General features: G+C 42.2%; 1 protein-coding gene across 3 annotated transcripts in view; it reads right to left on the bottom strand.

Annotated features, from left to right (window-relative positions):
• The window catches only part of PAPLN (papilin, proteoglycan like sulfated glycoprotein), a 50,220-nt gene that overhangs the window by 22,660 nt on the left and 11,540 nt on the right, over window positions 1–16,020 (bottom strand). For all 3 annotated transcript variants that reach the window (XM_064424467.1, XM_064424468.1, XM_064424469.1), the window contains exons 2-11: window positions 15,463–15,525; window positions 7,286–7,401; window positions 5,877–5,937; window positions 5,522–5,624; window positions 4,518–4,648; window positions 4,070–4,193; window positions 3,255–3,335; window positions 2,105–2,277; window positions 1,428–1,551; window positions 182–308 (exon numbers count right to left, since the gene is read on the bottom strand). In XM_064424467.1, coding sequence (XP_064280537.1) covers window positions 182–308; window positions 1,428–1,551; window positions 2,105–2,277; window positions 3,255–3,335; window positions 4,070–4,193; window positions 4,518–4,648; window positions 5,522–5,624; window positions 5,877–5,937; window positions 7,286–7,401; window positions 15,463–15,525 — 1,103 coding nt within the window. The remainder of the gene's footprint in view (window positions 1–181; window positions 309–1,427; window positions 1,552–2,104; window positions 2,278–3,254; window positions 3,336–4,069; window positions 4,194–4,517; window positions 4,649–5,521; window positions 5,625–5,876; window positions 5,938–7,285; window positions 7,402–15,462; window positions 15,526–16,020) is intronic.

Genomic DNA, 16,020 nt, shown 5'->3' with positions numbered 1-16,020 from the left:
AATGCCCTCACTCATCACTGTTATCATCTCAATCTTTTGTCTTTGGCTTTCTCTTAGAAGTGAAGCACCTCCTTGGAGAGAACCATGCTGGAGGGCAGAAGTAAGAGAGTCACTTTTTTCTCGGTTCCAAAAGCACCTCAGGAAGAAGTCAGACCCCAGAAAAGAAGGAAAGAAATCATACCGTTTTGTGTGGGGACAAGGCTGATGGCCACATGTCCGGTTGTTGTCTGGTTGTGGCTTATTCCTGCACATGTAGTCTGGATAAATTTCATTGTCTATGGTACAAAACACCAAGCGGGACTGGAAACCTGGGGGACAAGCAAGAGATGTCTGATCAACACAAGCTACCCAGCACTAGGTTAGCAATACACTGGGGTTGGCAAGGCAAGTTTATGAAGTCGTGTAGAATCCACACCTGTCCCAGCAATTCTGGAAAAGAGACTTTGTCTTTTCTTTTCTTTGTCTCTCACTACATGGACAAGTGATGCCTTCCAATACAATAGGGGTTTGCTGGAAGGGCAAGGGAGATAGTGCAGTTCTGTGTGGCTGAGGGGAACGGAACTTTCCTGTTATATTATGGATCAAGACTCACAAAGGGAGTGCCCCAGCCGTAAGGTGCTCATGAAGGAGCCCTGCAAGATGTGTGCAGTGTACAGCAGAACTGGAGGTCTCCAGTTAGACTCAAAAGGTCAGCCTTGTGAGGACTGGATATGGGAGTAAAACTTGCAACTCTTCATGCTTCCTACAGGTTATAAGTGCCCAGCCAAAGACAATTGTAGCACCTACAGTCACAATATGGCAAAAGCTGCCAAATTGGCCATTAGGGTGGAAGCCCAGAAGAGGCTGATAAGAGCTCTATATACTAATCAGCTGGTGAGGATTTTTTTGTTTGATTGATTGAAGTTTTTTGGTTTGTTTTTCTTTTAAACTTAAAATCCATAATGTTGCTTATGGAGGAATCTGTAAACTGAATATGATGGGACACCCTAGGAGATCTGACAGTCCTCTTAGAGAGGGGGAATCTTCTAGGCTGTGGCAGAGGAGAATGATGTGATTCACTAAAGTTGGCCAGGTCTCTCTGGAGAGGACCTCTCAAGTGGTAGAAAAGACTATAAAGACCTGAAGTAAATCAAAACAAAGACTATCTATGAAGATTCTTAACAGGTCCTAGTAATATGTCTGAGGACTGGAGAATAGAAAATAAGAACAAGGCATGGGCCACGTGTTGGCATGGGCCAATCCTGTTGTTACTCCTTGCATGACCCTCCCTTGACAAAACCTTAGCAACACCCTGTGGATCCCTGTACTGCCTTCCAGCAGCAGACTGCTGGGAAGCTGCTGCAGAGGGCAGCACACTGTCACACTGCCTGCAGGGTGCAGATATAAACCCCACATCAGCCACCAGGGATCAGGTCCTCTCCCCTTACCTCCTCCACATTCAGAGCTGCACTCGCTCCAGGAACTGTAGCTCCAGCTGTAACCCGAGGCCTGTCCTTGCAGGGGCAGGTAATACTCATACTGTACCCCGGTGTTTGGCTCCTGGCTGATGAGCTGCAAAAGCATGGGAGGAAAGCAGGGAAATTACACTTTTCCTCTTCACAGCATTTCCCCACCATGTCTGATGGTTCCAGCTGATTGCACCTCTCCCATTCAAGAAGCACTAATTCTCTGCACTGGATTTTCTCCTTGCCTTCCATCATATTCTGGAGAGCATTATTTTTCAGAGAAGGGTGCATTCATCCCTCTTGGCTGTAGAATATCCAGCTGCTCCTGTCACAGCAGCTACATTTCCTGCCCTACAGCACAGCATAACAAGCAGTGTCCTGGAGCCTATCCCTGCCCCAACATCATTTGCTGCTGACTCTTGCCTCCCCTAAAGTCAGAGCCCGAAGGAATAGGCAGGAAACCATCACTGAGCTTTGCACTGTTTATTTCTGGGCAATAGAACCAGAGCAGCAATAAGTACTATTTCTGTGGTCTAGGTGGAAGGCCCTCAGCCTTGTAAGATTCCTGGGGTCCCCATCACGTCTCCAGTTTTTCCCAGTGTACTCCCACCGTGGAAAGCAAGAGCAGAGTGTCAGTGGGGGAAGGCACAGCCTCTCACCTCAATGATGAGGGGTTCTGTGGTGGGACCCCGGGCCTGGAGGAGCTCTGGGGCCACATCACCCTCCGAGCCACGGTCATAGTGCAGCACTGTGCTGGCCACCTGCAGCGCCCGGCTGAAGTCGATCGTCCAGTGCCCGTTCAGGTAATACTCTCCTCGCACGTTCTTGACAGCTGGACAAATCCACAAGCCAGAGAAAGGATCATAAGAACTCCACAAGGTTGCTCCTGTTTCCACTCAATACTGTGTCACAAGCAAATGAGTGACCACCATCCTCCATCAATGCTGTCCTTCCTGTATGGCTTTTTTGGCAAAAGGTGCTAAACCACATTCAAACAGTGTTTTTTTGCCAGCTTTGCTGCAGATCAAGCACTTTTTTGCTGCACAGCCAAATGCCTCCAGCATATTCCTGCCCTGCCTCTGCATTCCCCACTGTTAGTTGCTGGAGCACAGCCGAAGCCAGCCTCTGTCCTTCTTATCATTAGGATGTGGGATTCACACTCCATTGACTTTACACCACTATCTGGTTCATCAGATATTCTATTCAGAAAGCAAGATGTGTGCAGAATCTAGTTTTCTACAAAGGAAAACATCACCAGACTGATTTGTCCTAAGCACTCAGTGATGGAACATTCAGAAAGCAGTAGAGTATTTGCTTTCTCCACTGGAATTTCCTCAGCCCTGCCCAGAAATCTAGGCAAGGCCTTTTCTCCCTCCTTTTCCCCCTCTGCAGAATGACCAGAGTTTGAGGCTGTACAAATGCTTTAAAGAAATCTATGGAGAAAAGAAGCCCACCCCCAACTTCTAGATGGCAGGAGCAGGTAGGACTTGCATTCACCAAACAGAACTTACAGCCAAATTTGGCTAGATCAGCTAGATTCCTTGCAAGTTACAGGCAGGAAGTCTCAATGTGGTTTGGGTATTTTTATTCTGCACCCAACAGCAAGATCTCCACAGGAGAGAAAATGAAGTAAATGTGAAGCCCAGAGTTGTGCATCACTCACATTTCAAGGATACTCAATATCATGATATTCAGTTTTTCACTCTGCCATATCAAGCCCTCAAGGTAAACCCATGACTGAAAACCAGATTTTAGCATAGTGGCTGGAATCCAAATAGACTGATAAACAGATTCTGACATCAATCATACCTAGGAAGTTCCTGGTGGGCTTAACCTCCTTAATTTGGATGCTTGTGGCTCCCACAGGGATAATAAAGATTTGATTGTAACCTGAAAAAAAAAGGGGATTATTCAATATCTGACTGTGGGTGCCATACAGCCACTCCTCTGTGCCAAAGATGCTCATGGCTTCATTTGTGCCTGAACAACTAGATGAGCTTTTTGATGGTGACATGAAGCATTTCTATCATCACTTTAATTGCATGCTGAATAACCTCACCCTACATTGTCCACAGATCAGTCCACATGTAAAAAAAAATCCAATGGCACCTCAGAAAAGTCCATTTGCTACATTTTGGAATTTTTGGAATTTCAGCAAGAATCATATTGGAGTTCAACATAGAGAGATGCGACCACAAGTGTGGTTGACATATTGAAATTTTTCAAAATTGGCCAAATGCAGAAGATGCAGTCCCATTTCTAGCCCTGCACGTGTCCTGGTGGGGCTATCAAAACACTGGACAGCCTCACAAAGGTGTGTGTGGTGATGTTATTGTGGTGCATTTATAGCACTACAATAGCAGCTGAAGAGGGAGTGGGGAAAGACATCAGCATCATGGCAAGTACTTCAGTGTGGACACAGATTAACAAAGCGATTCCCAGGATAATGCCAAGAGTACCTTTTCTAGTCCTAAGACCACACACTGTACAAATATTTCAAGTGAACATCCAAGCATGCCTATAACAATCATGTGAGCAGGTGTCCCCACCAGCCCTTGTAGCAGTTGATTTTTAGTTTAACTCTCTCCTTCTCACCTGCCCAAACTACCTAGGATCATCTGTACCTTTGGGGAGACTGGCCACATCAAAAGTGCCCTTCACACCATAGCAGGTACTGCCGTCTCCTCCACACTGCAGGCACTTGTCCTCCTTCTTGGCAGAGTCCAGCATATTATCACAGCCAACAGCCTGTCAGAGCACAGGAGCATTAATAGGAATAAACTGTGATGACAGAGGGGGAAAAAAAGGGGCCAAATGCTGGACAGATCTATTGAGAAAGCCTGAATCTAGGGAGCCCAGAAAGTCAGGATAAGGCAGAGAAAACAACAAAGCTGTTATCTACTATTTCACAACCAGAGCCAGAGAAATGCAATCCAGATGCTCCTCAGCACCTTGAAATGCAGTGATTCACCTTTTCTGATGCTATGATGAAAGGTCAAGTAGAACAAAGGGAGACAGCAGAAAGACTGACAAGACCCAATGATGAATGAAGGAAGTACTGAGAAAACTAACCTGACAAACTCCCTCTACACAGATATCTCGCTTGCCAGGTTCACAGGTAGTCCCATCTACCACTGCTTCCTTGTGCCTGTAGTAGAAGTTTTCTCCCTTGGGAATACAGTTTAACTCACACTTATTAGGTGCTGGCAGGAGAGAAAAAAGAAACATTATATAATAGCTTGATACGGTACCAGGAGCCTAGTTCTAGATCACAGGAGCAGAAACAGAGGGGTTTACTGATATTAAGTGGCAGATAGTGAATGAATTTCTGGGTCACAAACTGCTGGAGGCTGGAAAAATACTCTAGTAAAATCTCACTGTACAGAAATATTTCCTCAGGGGACATTGGTCTAAGTGGATATTTGGTTATTCCTTAGTAGGATTTCTCTCATACTCCCTTGGAGTACAGGGTTTTCTAGAATGAGAACAAGTGCTGGTACAGAAATGTTATTGCAACAAGCAACAAAAAACCTTTTAAAATCTAGCTTAAAATCCCTCATAATTTGTTTACCAACTGTGAATGATATCAAAGCTCAGAGCAAAGACCACTGATTCCCACACCTGCCTTCTGAGCTGGTTCCTCAAGAAAGTGTGGACTGATGAAAGAGATGTATTTTCTGAAGCACTCATTAATTACATACATTTGTTTCTCTTGTGCCCTGCTAATATTCTTTTGACAATATTGGAAAATACAGCAGAACTTCTGGTCCTCTAATGCTTTGAAACCTCACTGCAATCAGTTCCAGATTTCCTTGGGCAATGTTTCTGAAGGAATGGCTGCTACAAGAGACAAGTACGTATTGCTGCAATGCTGTCTCTTGGCCCATGCATCCAGTGTCTTCAGGACAGCAATGCTTTCCTGCTGGCAAAAGGATTTTTTTCCATGCCAACTCCTGCCCCCCACTCCAGCTAAGAAAGTACCCTGCAAGGATACTACAGTAAAAAACATTACAGTCACTTCAAAACACATTGTTGATAGGTAGTGATGAAGTATAACCCCACATGTTTATCATTACCTCCATAATATGGAAGCCACTTATATTTCTTGCCTTGGAATTCTGTCCCATCAAACTCTGCACACTGCTCTGCCCGGAAATCCCGGGAGCCTTCCGGGCAGTTCTGTATGGAAGAGAAAGTGTTTGTATTGGAGCATTGTAAAAAAGGAGGAAAATAAAGTGTACAATAAAAATGCCCCTTCAAACTGGGGCATAATTTCAATATATTTTTGAATGGATACTGTTAATGAACTGCATCCACTAGTGACATCAGAGAAACAGGAGCTAATGACCACATCTTATTTCTGAACAAGAATGATTTCTGTCTGGGGAAAAGGAGCAGCAGGCAAGAAAAACTAAAACCAGAGCACTATACCTGAACATTACATGACCGATAGCTTCGTGTTGGTCCAACACAGCTGGAAGGACCTTCTGTCCTGGAAGACAGAAAAAATACATGGAGCTCTCTGAAGAATACCTGTGCAAAAAGTCATCTCATGGCAGACATTACAAATCACCTTCACATCAAGCATATCACCCTCACAGAGTTCTCTGAAACAGCAAAATAACTAAAATACACTTCTTCACCACTAAAGCAAGCTGGCATTTTCTAGTGGCATTTTATGTTGTGGTTTGTATTCTGGCATGAATGAGACACACACCGTGAACAACTGCAGTACTGCTCTTCAAGGTCACATTTCAACTAAATAATGGAAGCTGAGATTTTAGTCCATGGTCCACCAGCAAAGGGTTGAGTTGTCCATACAAGAAAGAGAAACATGTTATGAGCAGCATGAGGATAGTGGCCAATTCAGAATATCTTTGTGCATCATTTATCTTGATTTTTTTTGTGCACAATAGGTCCCTTATTAAGAAGAGCGAAACATGCCTACGGAAAGTGTGCAATACCCTTAGTCCAGTCAAATGACCCCAGCTGAGAGTTATGGAGAGTAACAATCATGGAGGAAATTGATCTAAAAAGCCATTCAGTGCCTAACACCTCAGTGTTCCTAAAATAGGGAGACAGGCTTCCCGGGATTCTGTCAGGTATAAACCATAACAGGCAGCCTTCAAAAGAGACCTTTCTTTATTCTCTGTGGGAAGCAGCAGCTTCATAACTCTGGCTTCTTCTATTACAAAACCTCCTCTCGTTTCTCTAAACAGAGAGAAGCTGTTTTTTTCAGGATATTATTGAGAGTCTGGCTTTTTTTTCCTCCTTTGCTTTGTTTTCATCCACAACAGGATCTCTAAGGTCCATCATTCCCAACAGGTGCAGTACCAGTCATCATCCTCATTAGGATGCAGCTAACCCAGCTGCAAATGAGGTGGCACTGCTTGAGCCAAATTTACTCTTCCATTTCTTCTGGGGCAATTTGCCATCCTGAGAATCATAAACCTGAGGAAACCTCAGCACTGTCACCAGCTCTCAGGAGAGAAACCAACTGCTCTGGCCCGTTCTCTGTCTCCCTCAGGGCTTGCCACACTAGACCTGATTAAGCAGCTGCTACCATGCCAATCCCCTGATTGCACAGCCTCAGATCTCACAGAGCAACTGCTGTGCTCTATCAAAGGAGCCAAAGCAAGCATGTTCTGGAGAGGGCACTACACAAAACAGCAGTGACAAGACTGAAACTGAGGTTCATCTCAAAGTGGACTCATTCCCCTGGGATCAAACACTAAGTCTTTTTTTCTGGATGTATATTGGAACATAACTGCAGGAGCTCAGTAACGGTACAACACATTTAAAGAAAAGAAAGAAAGAAAAAAAAAGAGGTTAGCCCTCACCTTTGGGAATAGCAGCGCCGCTGCCGAAAGCTGACTCCACCGCCACAGCTCCGACTGCATTTGCTCCATTCACCCCAGCTCCCCCAGACACCAACCTGCCTTTTCATCCGGCGGCCCTGGAAATAAAAAACCTCACAGACATAGCAAAAAGACATGGCAACACAGGGAAAAAAAAAAAAAAAAATGAAGCAGGGATCCTATATGATCCCTTGCAAAAAAAGGCTCTCTTGCTGTGCTGTATTCCTAACATGAAAAGTGGCACACAGAACTACATCAGAAAGATCAGGTCTCTAGTATCTAGGAGTATTAGCTGGCTGAAGCCATACAGCACATCCAGCTTCATAATCTCTCTTAACTGCTACTGTTTGTCTATTCATAGAATTTCAGCACTTTTGAATAATGATCTAATAGAAGATAACATCTTCCTCTCAGCAAGGCAGCAAAGGCAAATCATTACTTCAGGGACTTTGAGCACTGTCACTCTACACCAATCAATAGAGCCACTTAAACCCAAATCCTTGGCTCTAAGTCCAGTACTTAAGAGAAGTAAAGCTTCATTCCTCTTACCCAACTGTGTCCAATGACAATGTCAAGGTCTAGGCCATCATTAGCAAAACCCTTATTAATTTTGTATTTAGAAAGTTGGATACTGACATTAAGAGAAATAACCATGATAATATAGACAAAAATTTACAAGTGTGATAGAAACAACTGAAATACATTGTCTTGGAAACATATGAAATATCATATTTTCAGAAAAAAATGCCTTCTGCAACTGATGGGATCCACATACAGCATGACATGTGTGGTTAGTGAGAAAAATGGCAGTATCTTAAGGAAAAAAGTAATATTTTCAAGATGCAGTGGGATTAATTCTGCTTGGAAAAAAAAGGTAAGTGAAGGGTTGTCTGGTGAGTGACACTGTAAAAACAGGGTTTTCTGGGCAGCTACAAACTGTAGGGCAGTTTATGTATACATTTGTACCACTGAGAAGGAAGTGCAGGCCATTTGGGCACTGAGACATTTGCTGTAGTGAAGAGCGGGCAGGCAGAGGAAAAAAGGTAAAAAATTATTGTGATGTGATCTAACTTGCCTCCACACACAAACACCCAAACCTCTTCTAGAAATAGGAGCTAGTCTAATAAATCATCCAGTGAGTCCAACTCAGGCAAGACGCATGGGGTAATCCTCCCTTGTCAGACAGGTTTTATAGTTTTCCACAGACACTCTCTGTCTTACTGTTATGTCCAAGTTACAGTCTGGTTTCTTTACTTCACTCTCTTTTAAGGAAATAATTCCCTGCTACTGGCAGAGCAACAGTCAGAAATAATAGCCAATCATATCTATGCATTTACTGCCAAATTACCCACAACTACCTAGCTGCAGTCACTCCAAATTATTACCTGTATTTCTCTAATATGAAAGACATTCTTCCCAGCTCAGCTACTTCCTTTTCTTCACACAATTTTTTCTAATACCTCTGGTTCAGACTAACTCTGTCTTTGCCCTGCTTGTTCAGTGGCACTGCCCAGGTTACAGCCATTTCTACATACCTCCTCTTGGCCAAGTCAACATCTCCCTGATCCTGCGCCAAACCCTTCTCCCACTCTTTCACTCCAGATATGCAGCTCACTATTTGTCTTCTGCATTCTCATTTGCCTTTCTGGGCATAATCCCAACAATAGTGTTTTAGCTTTCAGCAAGGTTTTTTTCAGCAGTCTTATTTTCCCAAGTTTTTCTTTCAGACACCTAATTCCTCCCCCTGTAATCCCTCCTCCCTTAGCCTAAAAAGAATAAAAAATGCTACCACTCTTTCTCGGCAGTCTTATTCCTCTGTATCAACTGACTGATTTAGGTGCAGTATTAGCTCACCCTGGAAACAAGGGACCTTTCAGTCAGCATAAGGGAGAAGGAAACGTGTAGATAAAAATCCAAAGGAAGAGCATTTGAAAGTCAGATTACTGGAAGGCAATTAGGATAGAAAGCCCTTCCTTGACACACACACACACCACCCTGATAAATATTCCAATATCCCTCCTACAGAACTAGCATTATTTATTCCTTCTATAGAGAGTAAAATCTGCAGGGACTCTTTGTTGTAAGGCTTATGCATCCACAGAGTGCAGGAACAGTCATTTTTCTCAGTATCACTCCATTTATGTACAACCCAAAAGGAGCATCAGACAAAAGAATCCTCCCAAAGCTGTACAGTGTCAGAGAAAGATTTTAATAGGAGCCCAACTCCCATACTTGGAAATCTGTGCACAGTCCTCATTACTTCAGTAACTGCACACGTGTAGGTAGACAAGGATAAAGCTGCATGTTTATAATAAATAATAAATATATTATTACATAACCTGATAACAGGACATTTTTAGATGCTGTCAGCCAGTTTCTGTTCCAAAACCCTATTTCTGCTCTCTTCAGACTCTGGAATGCTTTTATCTCATGTCAGCCACGACAACTAAATTCCATTCCCTCATGGATTTCAGAATGAAAAATCTACAATCTTCATCACTGTTACAAATTCATTCGGTTCTGTTCTTCTCTTGCTTCAGCCTGACATTCATACAAGAATGCAGTTTCTTTATCTGCATAATCTATATATTGTAATGTTTCAAGAGAAGTGAGCAAATGCATATAACCATCTTTCTTGACTTCTAAAAACTCCCCAAAGGGCAGCCAGATAATGCCCAACTGCTCTGTCCAGTTTTATCACCAGTTGAGACACCAGCAATGCATCCTTTCTGGGAATATCGATATTGCCCATGACCCTGGCACTGTGGGCTCTCAGGGCTCACTTGCATACAGGCTGCTGTGGTGTACAAGATTAGAAGGCCAGGGATTTCATTTTTATGAACACTGCATTGCTTTCATCAGTTCCTAGACAGACGAATTGCTGATGTAGTTGCAGCATCTGCTGTTACCAGGCCAACTGTATCTGATATCATCAGCAAGTAAAGAGCTATGCCTCTGAGTCATTAGACCTCCAGACCTCATCTGCAAAGACAATTCCAGTATGCATCACAGGCAAACAAAAGAATTCTGGAAAAGTGTCCCAGATAGCTTATTATATACCATGTAATGTTTATTTTTGTGTATGAAACATGCACTGGAAGAGAAGCTATGAATGGGACTTGGCTCAGAAAGACAGAAAATGCTGGCACTATGTAGGAACACTTTAAAAGGGGTCCTTGAATGACTTTCCAGTCAGTTTGATGAGATGGATAGAAAACTATGCATGGGAAGAGGACTGTGCTTCCCAGACAAATACATTGCAGGCATGCAGTGATCCACAAAGTTCATATCACCAACTGTGGAGAAGTGATTCAGTGGGAACAATTTCCTAGTGCTTTGTTGCAACTCAAATACCAGCAAGCTATCAAAGAAAACATCAATTTACTATACAGTCCCAAGTGAGCAGTGAAGTTCTGCAGTCACACGTCCAAACAACATACATCCTAGGCAAGTTCTTACTCCTTGCTCCTTGGGCACCTTTCAGGACTCAGAGATAGTCACCCTGAATTATTTTGTGGTGTTTTTTTGGAGCTGCTTTTCCAGACTGACGAGCAGCAACAAAACATCCCGTTGCAGCACTCCAACCACCGCTGCTCGAAGCACGTGGTTACTGATAACCACACTGTGCCCCAGAGGTTTTGGACAAGGCCACTGCTCAATTTTAGCCCAGAAGGTTGCACAGCTTTGGCCTATTGAGATGCAACTGAAGCATTATTTTGGACACAAACATTGTTACTGTGACTTCCAGGGCCGTTTCACATGCTTACTACCTTCCATTGGAATCAGATACAAATCTCAGCGCCGACAAGGAGAATGTGGTGAGAAATAGAGGCTGACAACCAGGCCTTGTCCAGCTGTTAACCACTGAAAACAGATATTGCCCACAAGGATAAAATCAGTAAAGTGGTGTTACAGTTATATAGTGTTTGCATGGCTTAAAACTGCAGTCAAAATCAGACTTTCTCTCTTTAACCATTCTTAGTATTTTTGAAATAACACTGCATCATTTTATTTGATAAATATCTACTTTCTGCTGTTTATGGTTTCTGAAATACGGTTAATGTTTATTTTGACACACTCTGACCTGTAGCACCATTTAGGAAACACGTAGGAGAGAAGGGTGAAAACCAAATACTTTACAAAAGAAAGCTACCACCACTATCACTTCTGTAATGGTTTCATTGCCAAAGTCTCCGCAAGTAAGAAGACTCCAGTGAAAAAATACAACTTTGTTAACATTGAACAATAAGTGCTTAGGGAGAAGTTAATTGCTCAGAAAAAAGCTTATAACGGAAAGGGGAAAAGAAAGAAAAGTGTTGAGGTTCCCCAAAGGCTGGCTGCTCTCTGTGGGCCAGTAGTGAGAGACTATCCCAGGACAACACAGCGAGCCAGGGAGCAGCACAAGCTAGGTAACAGCTCCAGCCCTGGGATTTGGGCACCTCCACCTGAAACCAACCTGGGAGTTGGGACTGCAGGTGGGCCTGACTCATCAGGGTCCATGTCTGTTACCTCAGATCCTCACTGGGGCAGGAGCCAGCAGTCCCAGGAGCCTACAAGGGTGTTCTGGGCAGTGGGCTGTGTGTGGAGAGTCCAGTCAGGGCCTGTAAATATCCAGGAGAATTATCCAGTACTACAATGATGCCCACTAATGATATATTTTCACATAGCTAAGCTCTGCATGACATGTGGTATCCAATCCTCAAACTTAATCAAAAGGGAGCTGAAAGCATTTAGTATATGTTACATGTTTATAATTTAGATATCTGCTGCTACGCCAATATGCATTTTCAAGATGGCTCCATCTGCAACCAGCTAGGATATTAGCCAAAAATGCTACCAAAAATGAGCTAATGAATCCAAACCACATCAGCAAAGCATTTTTTTATAATTCTGTCTTAACCATTGATCTTGGCTCAGACACAGCAGGCTTGTGAAGAGCTTTGAAGGTGAATAATGCCAAGTACCATTTCTATGAATAATGAATAAGCAATCAAAGAATTGTATTTGAGTAAAACTAGAAAAAACAAGAATGAAAGTGAACAAGGTGGTGACAGCAGGAAGCAAAATCTCTTCTGCAGAAGAAGAGAGTATCTTATTAAGACAAGCTGCTATACGAAGATGAAGAGAAAAACCCAGGCTTTGTTAGCTTTAATGGCTTGTGGTTTACACTCACTGTGTACATCTCCTTTCATTCCACTCTCACCCTAGCCATGGCTCATTAGCATATCCCCTCTAACAAATCCAGTAAAATCCAGCAGTTCCCCGATACCTTCATTTTCTCAAAACACTTCAGATTCTCCTGACGTCACTGAACCCACTCCCTCATGGTTCCCAGCTCTTTTTCCATGTTCCCTGTTCAACTCTTCAACACCCCTCACTGTGCTACCTCTCTCTGGGCTGTCCCACCCTACAGCTAGCTCCTTCCACACCCACTGATTTTCTGTCAGCTGGGGAGGACCAATGCTGCCCCATGGCACTGTGCCCTGTTGCTGGGCAGCAGGCAGAGCAGGTACCAGTTGCTTTTCAGAAATGGAAAGGCTTTCAGGAACTCTGGGTGGCCTGGAGATGAGGAGGGAATTTAAAGAACTCTAAAAAGATACAGCCATTGCAGAGAAGTCGAATTAATTCTTGGAATCCTTGTGGAGGAAATGGAGCACATTCAGAAAACTCTACAAAGAGGATGATTGTGAGTAAACTTTATGACCCCAAACTTATTTGGAAAAGTGGACAAAACACACAGTATGAAGTCACTAGAAGTTGTTTATCCAAGGGGCCTAACAGGAACTCAAGGCTGAAATGGATAAACTGTTACATACTAGCAGACAACCCTCTCAGCTAAATCCACTTCAACATGTGATTATTGGAAAGTGGAAAATCTGACACCAGTTTACAAAATGATCCCAGGGGAACCCGTGGAACCGTACATTCACAGAGCGTAAAACTGACGTCAGCTGATAAATTAATAGAAGTTATAACAAAGAAGAGAGCTAGCAGGCACCTGCATAAATACAGGATGTTTGGGGAAAAGTCAATAGGACATTTAAAGGAAAATTCTTCTAAGAACATTGCAGTTCTTCAATTCACAAACACATCAACAAAGGTAACCTGCCAGATACACTCACATTTAGCAAAACACTTTCAAAAATTCCTTCACCTAAAGCTTTTAAGGCAGTTAAGCTGTCAGAAGGACAGTTCTTCAATGGATGATCAGCAGGTGGCCCAAAGACAAAAGCAGGAATAAAATCTCCATCCACTGCAAGAACTGACATTAGCAGCAGAATTCCACAAGGAACCAGAATGCCTCAACTCATTTATTAGCTATGCCAAAACCACAGAAGAAATTAAAGCAGATGATAAGGGTAATAAAGGGTAATAAAGGACCACAGAAAACCAGAGACATACTGCAAAGAACTATGGGAAAGCATTATAGTATTAGCAATTTATCACTAAAATGACAGGGGAGATTTAATGTAGGCAACTTAAGTGACACACAGGGGAAACACAAATCCTATTCCAAATTGCTATTATTTATTAATTATTAATTAATATTAATAAATCATTACATTATAGCTGATATTTAGCTCTCAAGAGCAGGATCTTGGTATTATGGCTTCAAGGAGGCATTGACCAAATTCAGGGGAGAGAGACAGAGACATCTCAAGTTCAAAGGGTTCATAAACTAGAAGTGTATTGGGGGAAATTATCTTTGCCTATCTTTTAATGTTTTTTGCTAGACACATGCTTGTGACATAGCTGTAGACAGGTTATAGGGCAAAACAAACTGGTTCTACCTCATAAAATTATTCTTGTGCATGTTTTCTCCCTTTCTTTTGATAGGAATAACAGTAAAATCTCCTCTTTCTCTGTCCTTACAGTAATTTTTACTGTTTCTGTATGACCTTAACTTTTATGTCCTTGTGCATCTTCTGCCTTTTGTTAAAGCTGCGTAAGACATCTAAAAGTCTATTCAATAGATTAACACTTTAAACAATAACAATGTTGAATGATTTAGAATAAATTAAAAACCAGCATTTCAACCTAGAAATGCAGATCTATATAAAGAAACAGTGTTCAGAGGAAATGTATGACTTGGACAGATCCAGTATGTCAGGGAAATGGACAATACTGAACTTAAGTGGTGGCCAAGAAAACTCCTTTCATTCAGCATGGCTTCAAGAGGAACTATTGATTGCATGCAGGGGGTAGAGTCTAATGCTACAGAGAAATATCAGCCTTCCAGTCTCAGGGTATTTCAGTCATATTCCTTCCAAAAAAAAAATCACCAATATCTCCAAATTTGAGATAGGCAGGTGAACAGATAAACTGAATAGAATATATTCAATTTCTGGTTATTTTAACATACAGTATGAGTTTTTATTAGATGTGAGACAGCAGACACTCATTTAAGCATATTTCCATCTGTAAGAGAAAATATGACAATTAACAAACTCTGCTTGATTTCTGGTCTCTCATTCCTGATTTTCAAAGGCGGCCTAGAAAGCAAAAACACTTACTCCAAGTGATAATTGCCTCTTTTTTTCCCCACTCTCTTTTCCTTTACACCTAACAAACATGTAATGTCTTCCTGTGTTAATACTTCCACTCTACTCTGCAGGTCATCTTTTACCTTAGATGACCAACTCACTAATAAAGTTGAACTTCAAGTCAGGGAAACTGTTTTCAAGCTACATTTACTTCAGAAAGATCCTGCTTCTCACTCAGAAAGGAACAGGAATCTCAGTTCATAATTGCTGCATTCTTTTTGTGATAATATCACATTGGCTTAACATAAAGTAACCTCTCCCAGCAAAGCTAAACCACATGGCTACTACTTCTAAGACCAAAGAAAAGAGAATAATGAACTAACCAAAATTCCATTCTCTTTATTTCAAGTGATAACTCTTTCTAGCTTTGAAGCAGGAGACAGCAATTACTGCTTTGCAGATAACATCCCTAGAGCCAAAGGCACTACCAGAATGCCATTATTTAATTGCCATGTTAGACTTTTCATAAGATGTGCCACAATAGTTCTGATGACTTGAACCTATTAGCTCTTTCAGAAATACTTTCTACAAAGCACTTGAGTTACAGATGTTGACAGTTCTTAACAGCAGTATCTTTCATTTCTTGTAACAGTGCTCAGAAGAGCATTTACTTACTGAAAATGCAGAAGGTGACATCGTTGTTAGCATGAGCAGAAAGAATAGGTTCTTCATCTCTGCCTGTGGGAACAGAAAAATTACTCATCAGGATTGCTTGCTTCTTTGCTGTTTGTTTGGTGGAAAAGCTGCAATACCATGAAGTAAAAATGGAGGTGGAAGTAAAATTAAGGAGAGAGAAGAAAAGCAGTTTTACCACTAAACTCACCAGATAGATGAAGGCATCTGCAAAGATTGAAATTACCCTGCACAGAAAGCCAGGATATAATTACTGAGAGTACATATTTCCCTGAACTTTCCTCTGGTATTATGAGAACACCATCCCCAGGCACAGTGGAAGGTGCATGCTGTTGCATGTCTGCCCTCCCACCCCTTTATGCATACACCTGATAAAACACTTGAGGATTGCAATGACTTCAACCAACCCAAGGTAAAAAATTCCGCAGTTAACGTTTCTGTACCCTCCATTCATCTTGTGTGGTTGTGCTTGTTTAAAATCCAATAATTCATCATGGACAGCTATAGCTAGATTCCACTATGAGCAGTTACATTCCCTCT

The sequence above is a fragment of the Passer domesticus genome, chromosome 6 (genome assembly GCF_036417665.1).
Source record: "Passer domesticus isolate bPasDom1 chromosome 6, bPasDom1.hap1, whole genome shotgun sequence".
NCBI lineage: Eukaryota > Metazoa > Chordata > Aves > Passeriformes > Passeridae > Passer > Passer domesticus.
The sequence above is the reverse complement of the archived record's forward strand: the minus strand, read 5'-3'. Positions and strand labels throughout refer to the sequence as shown.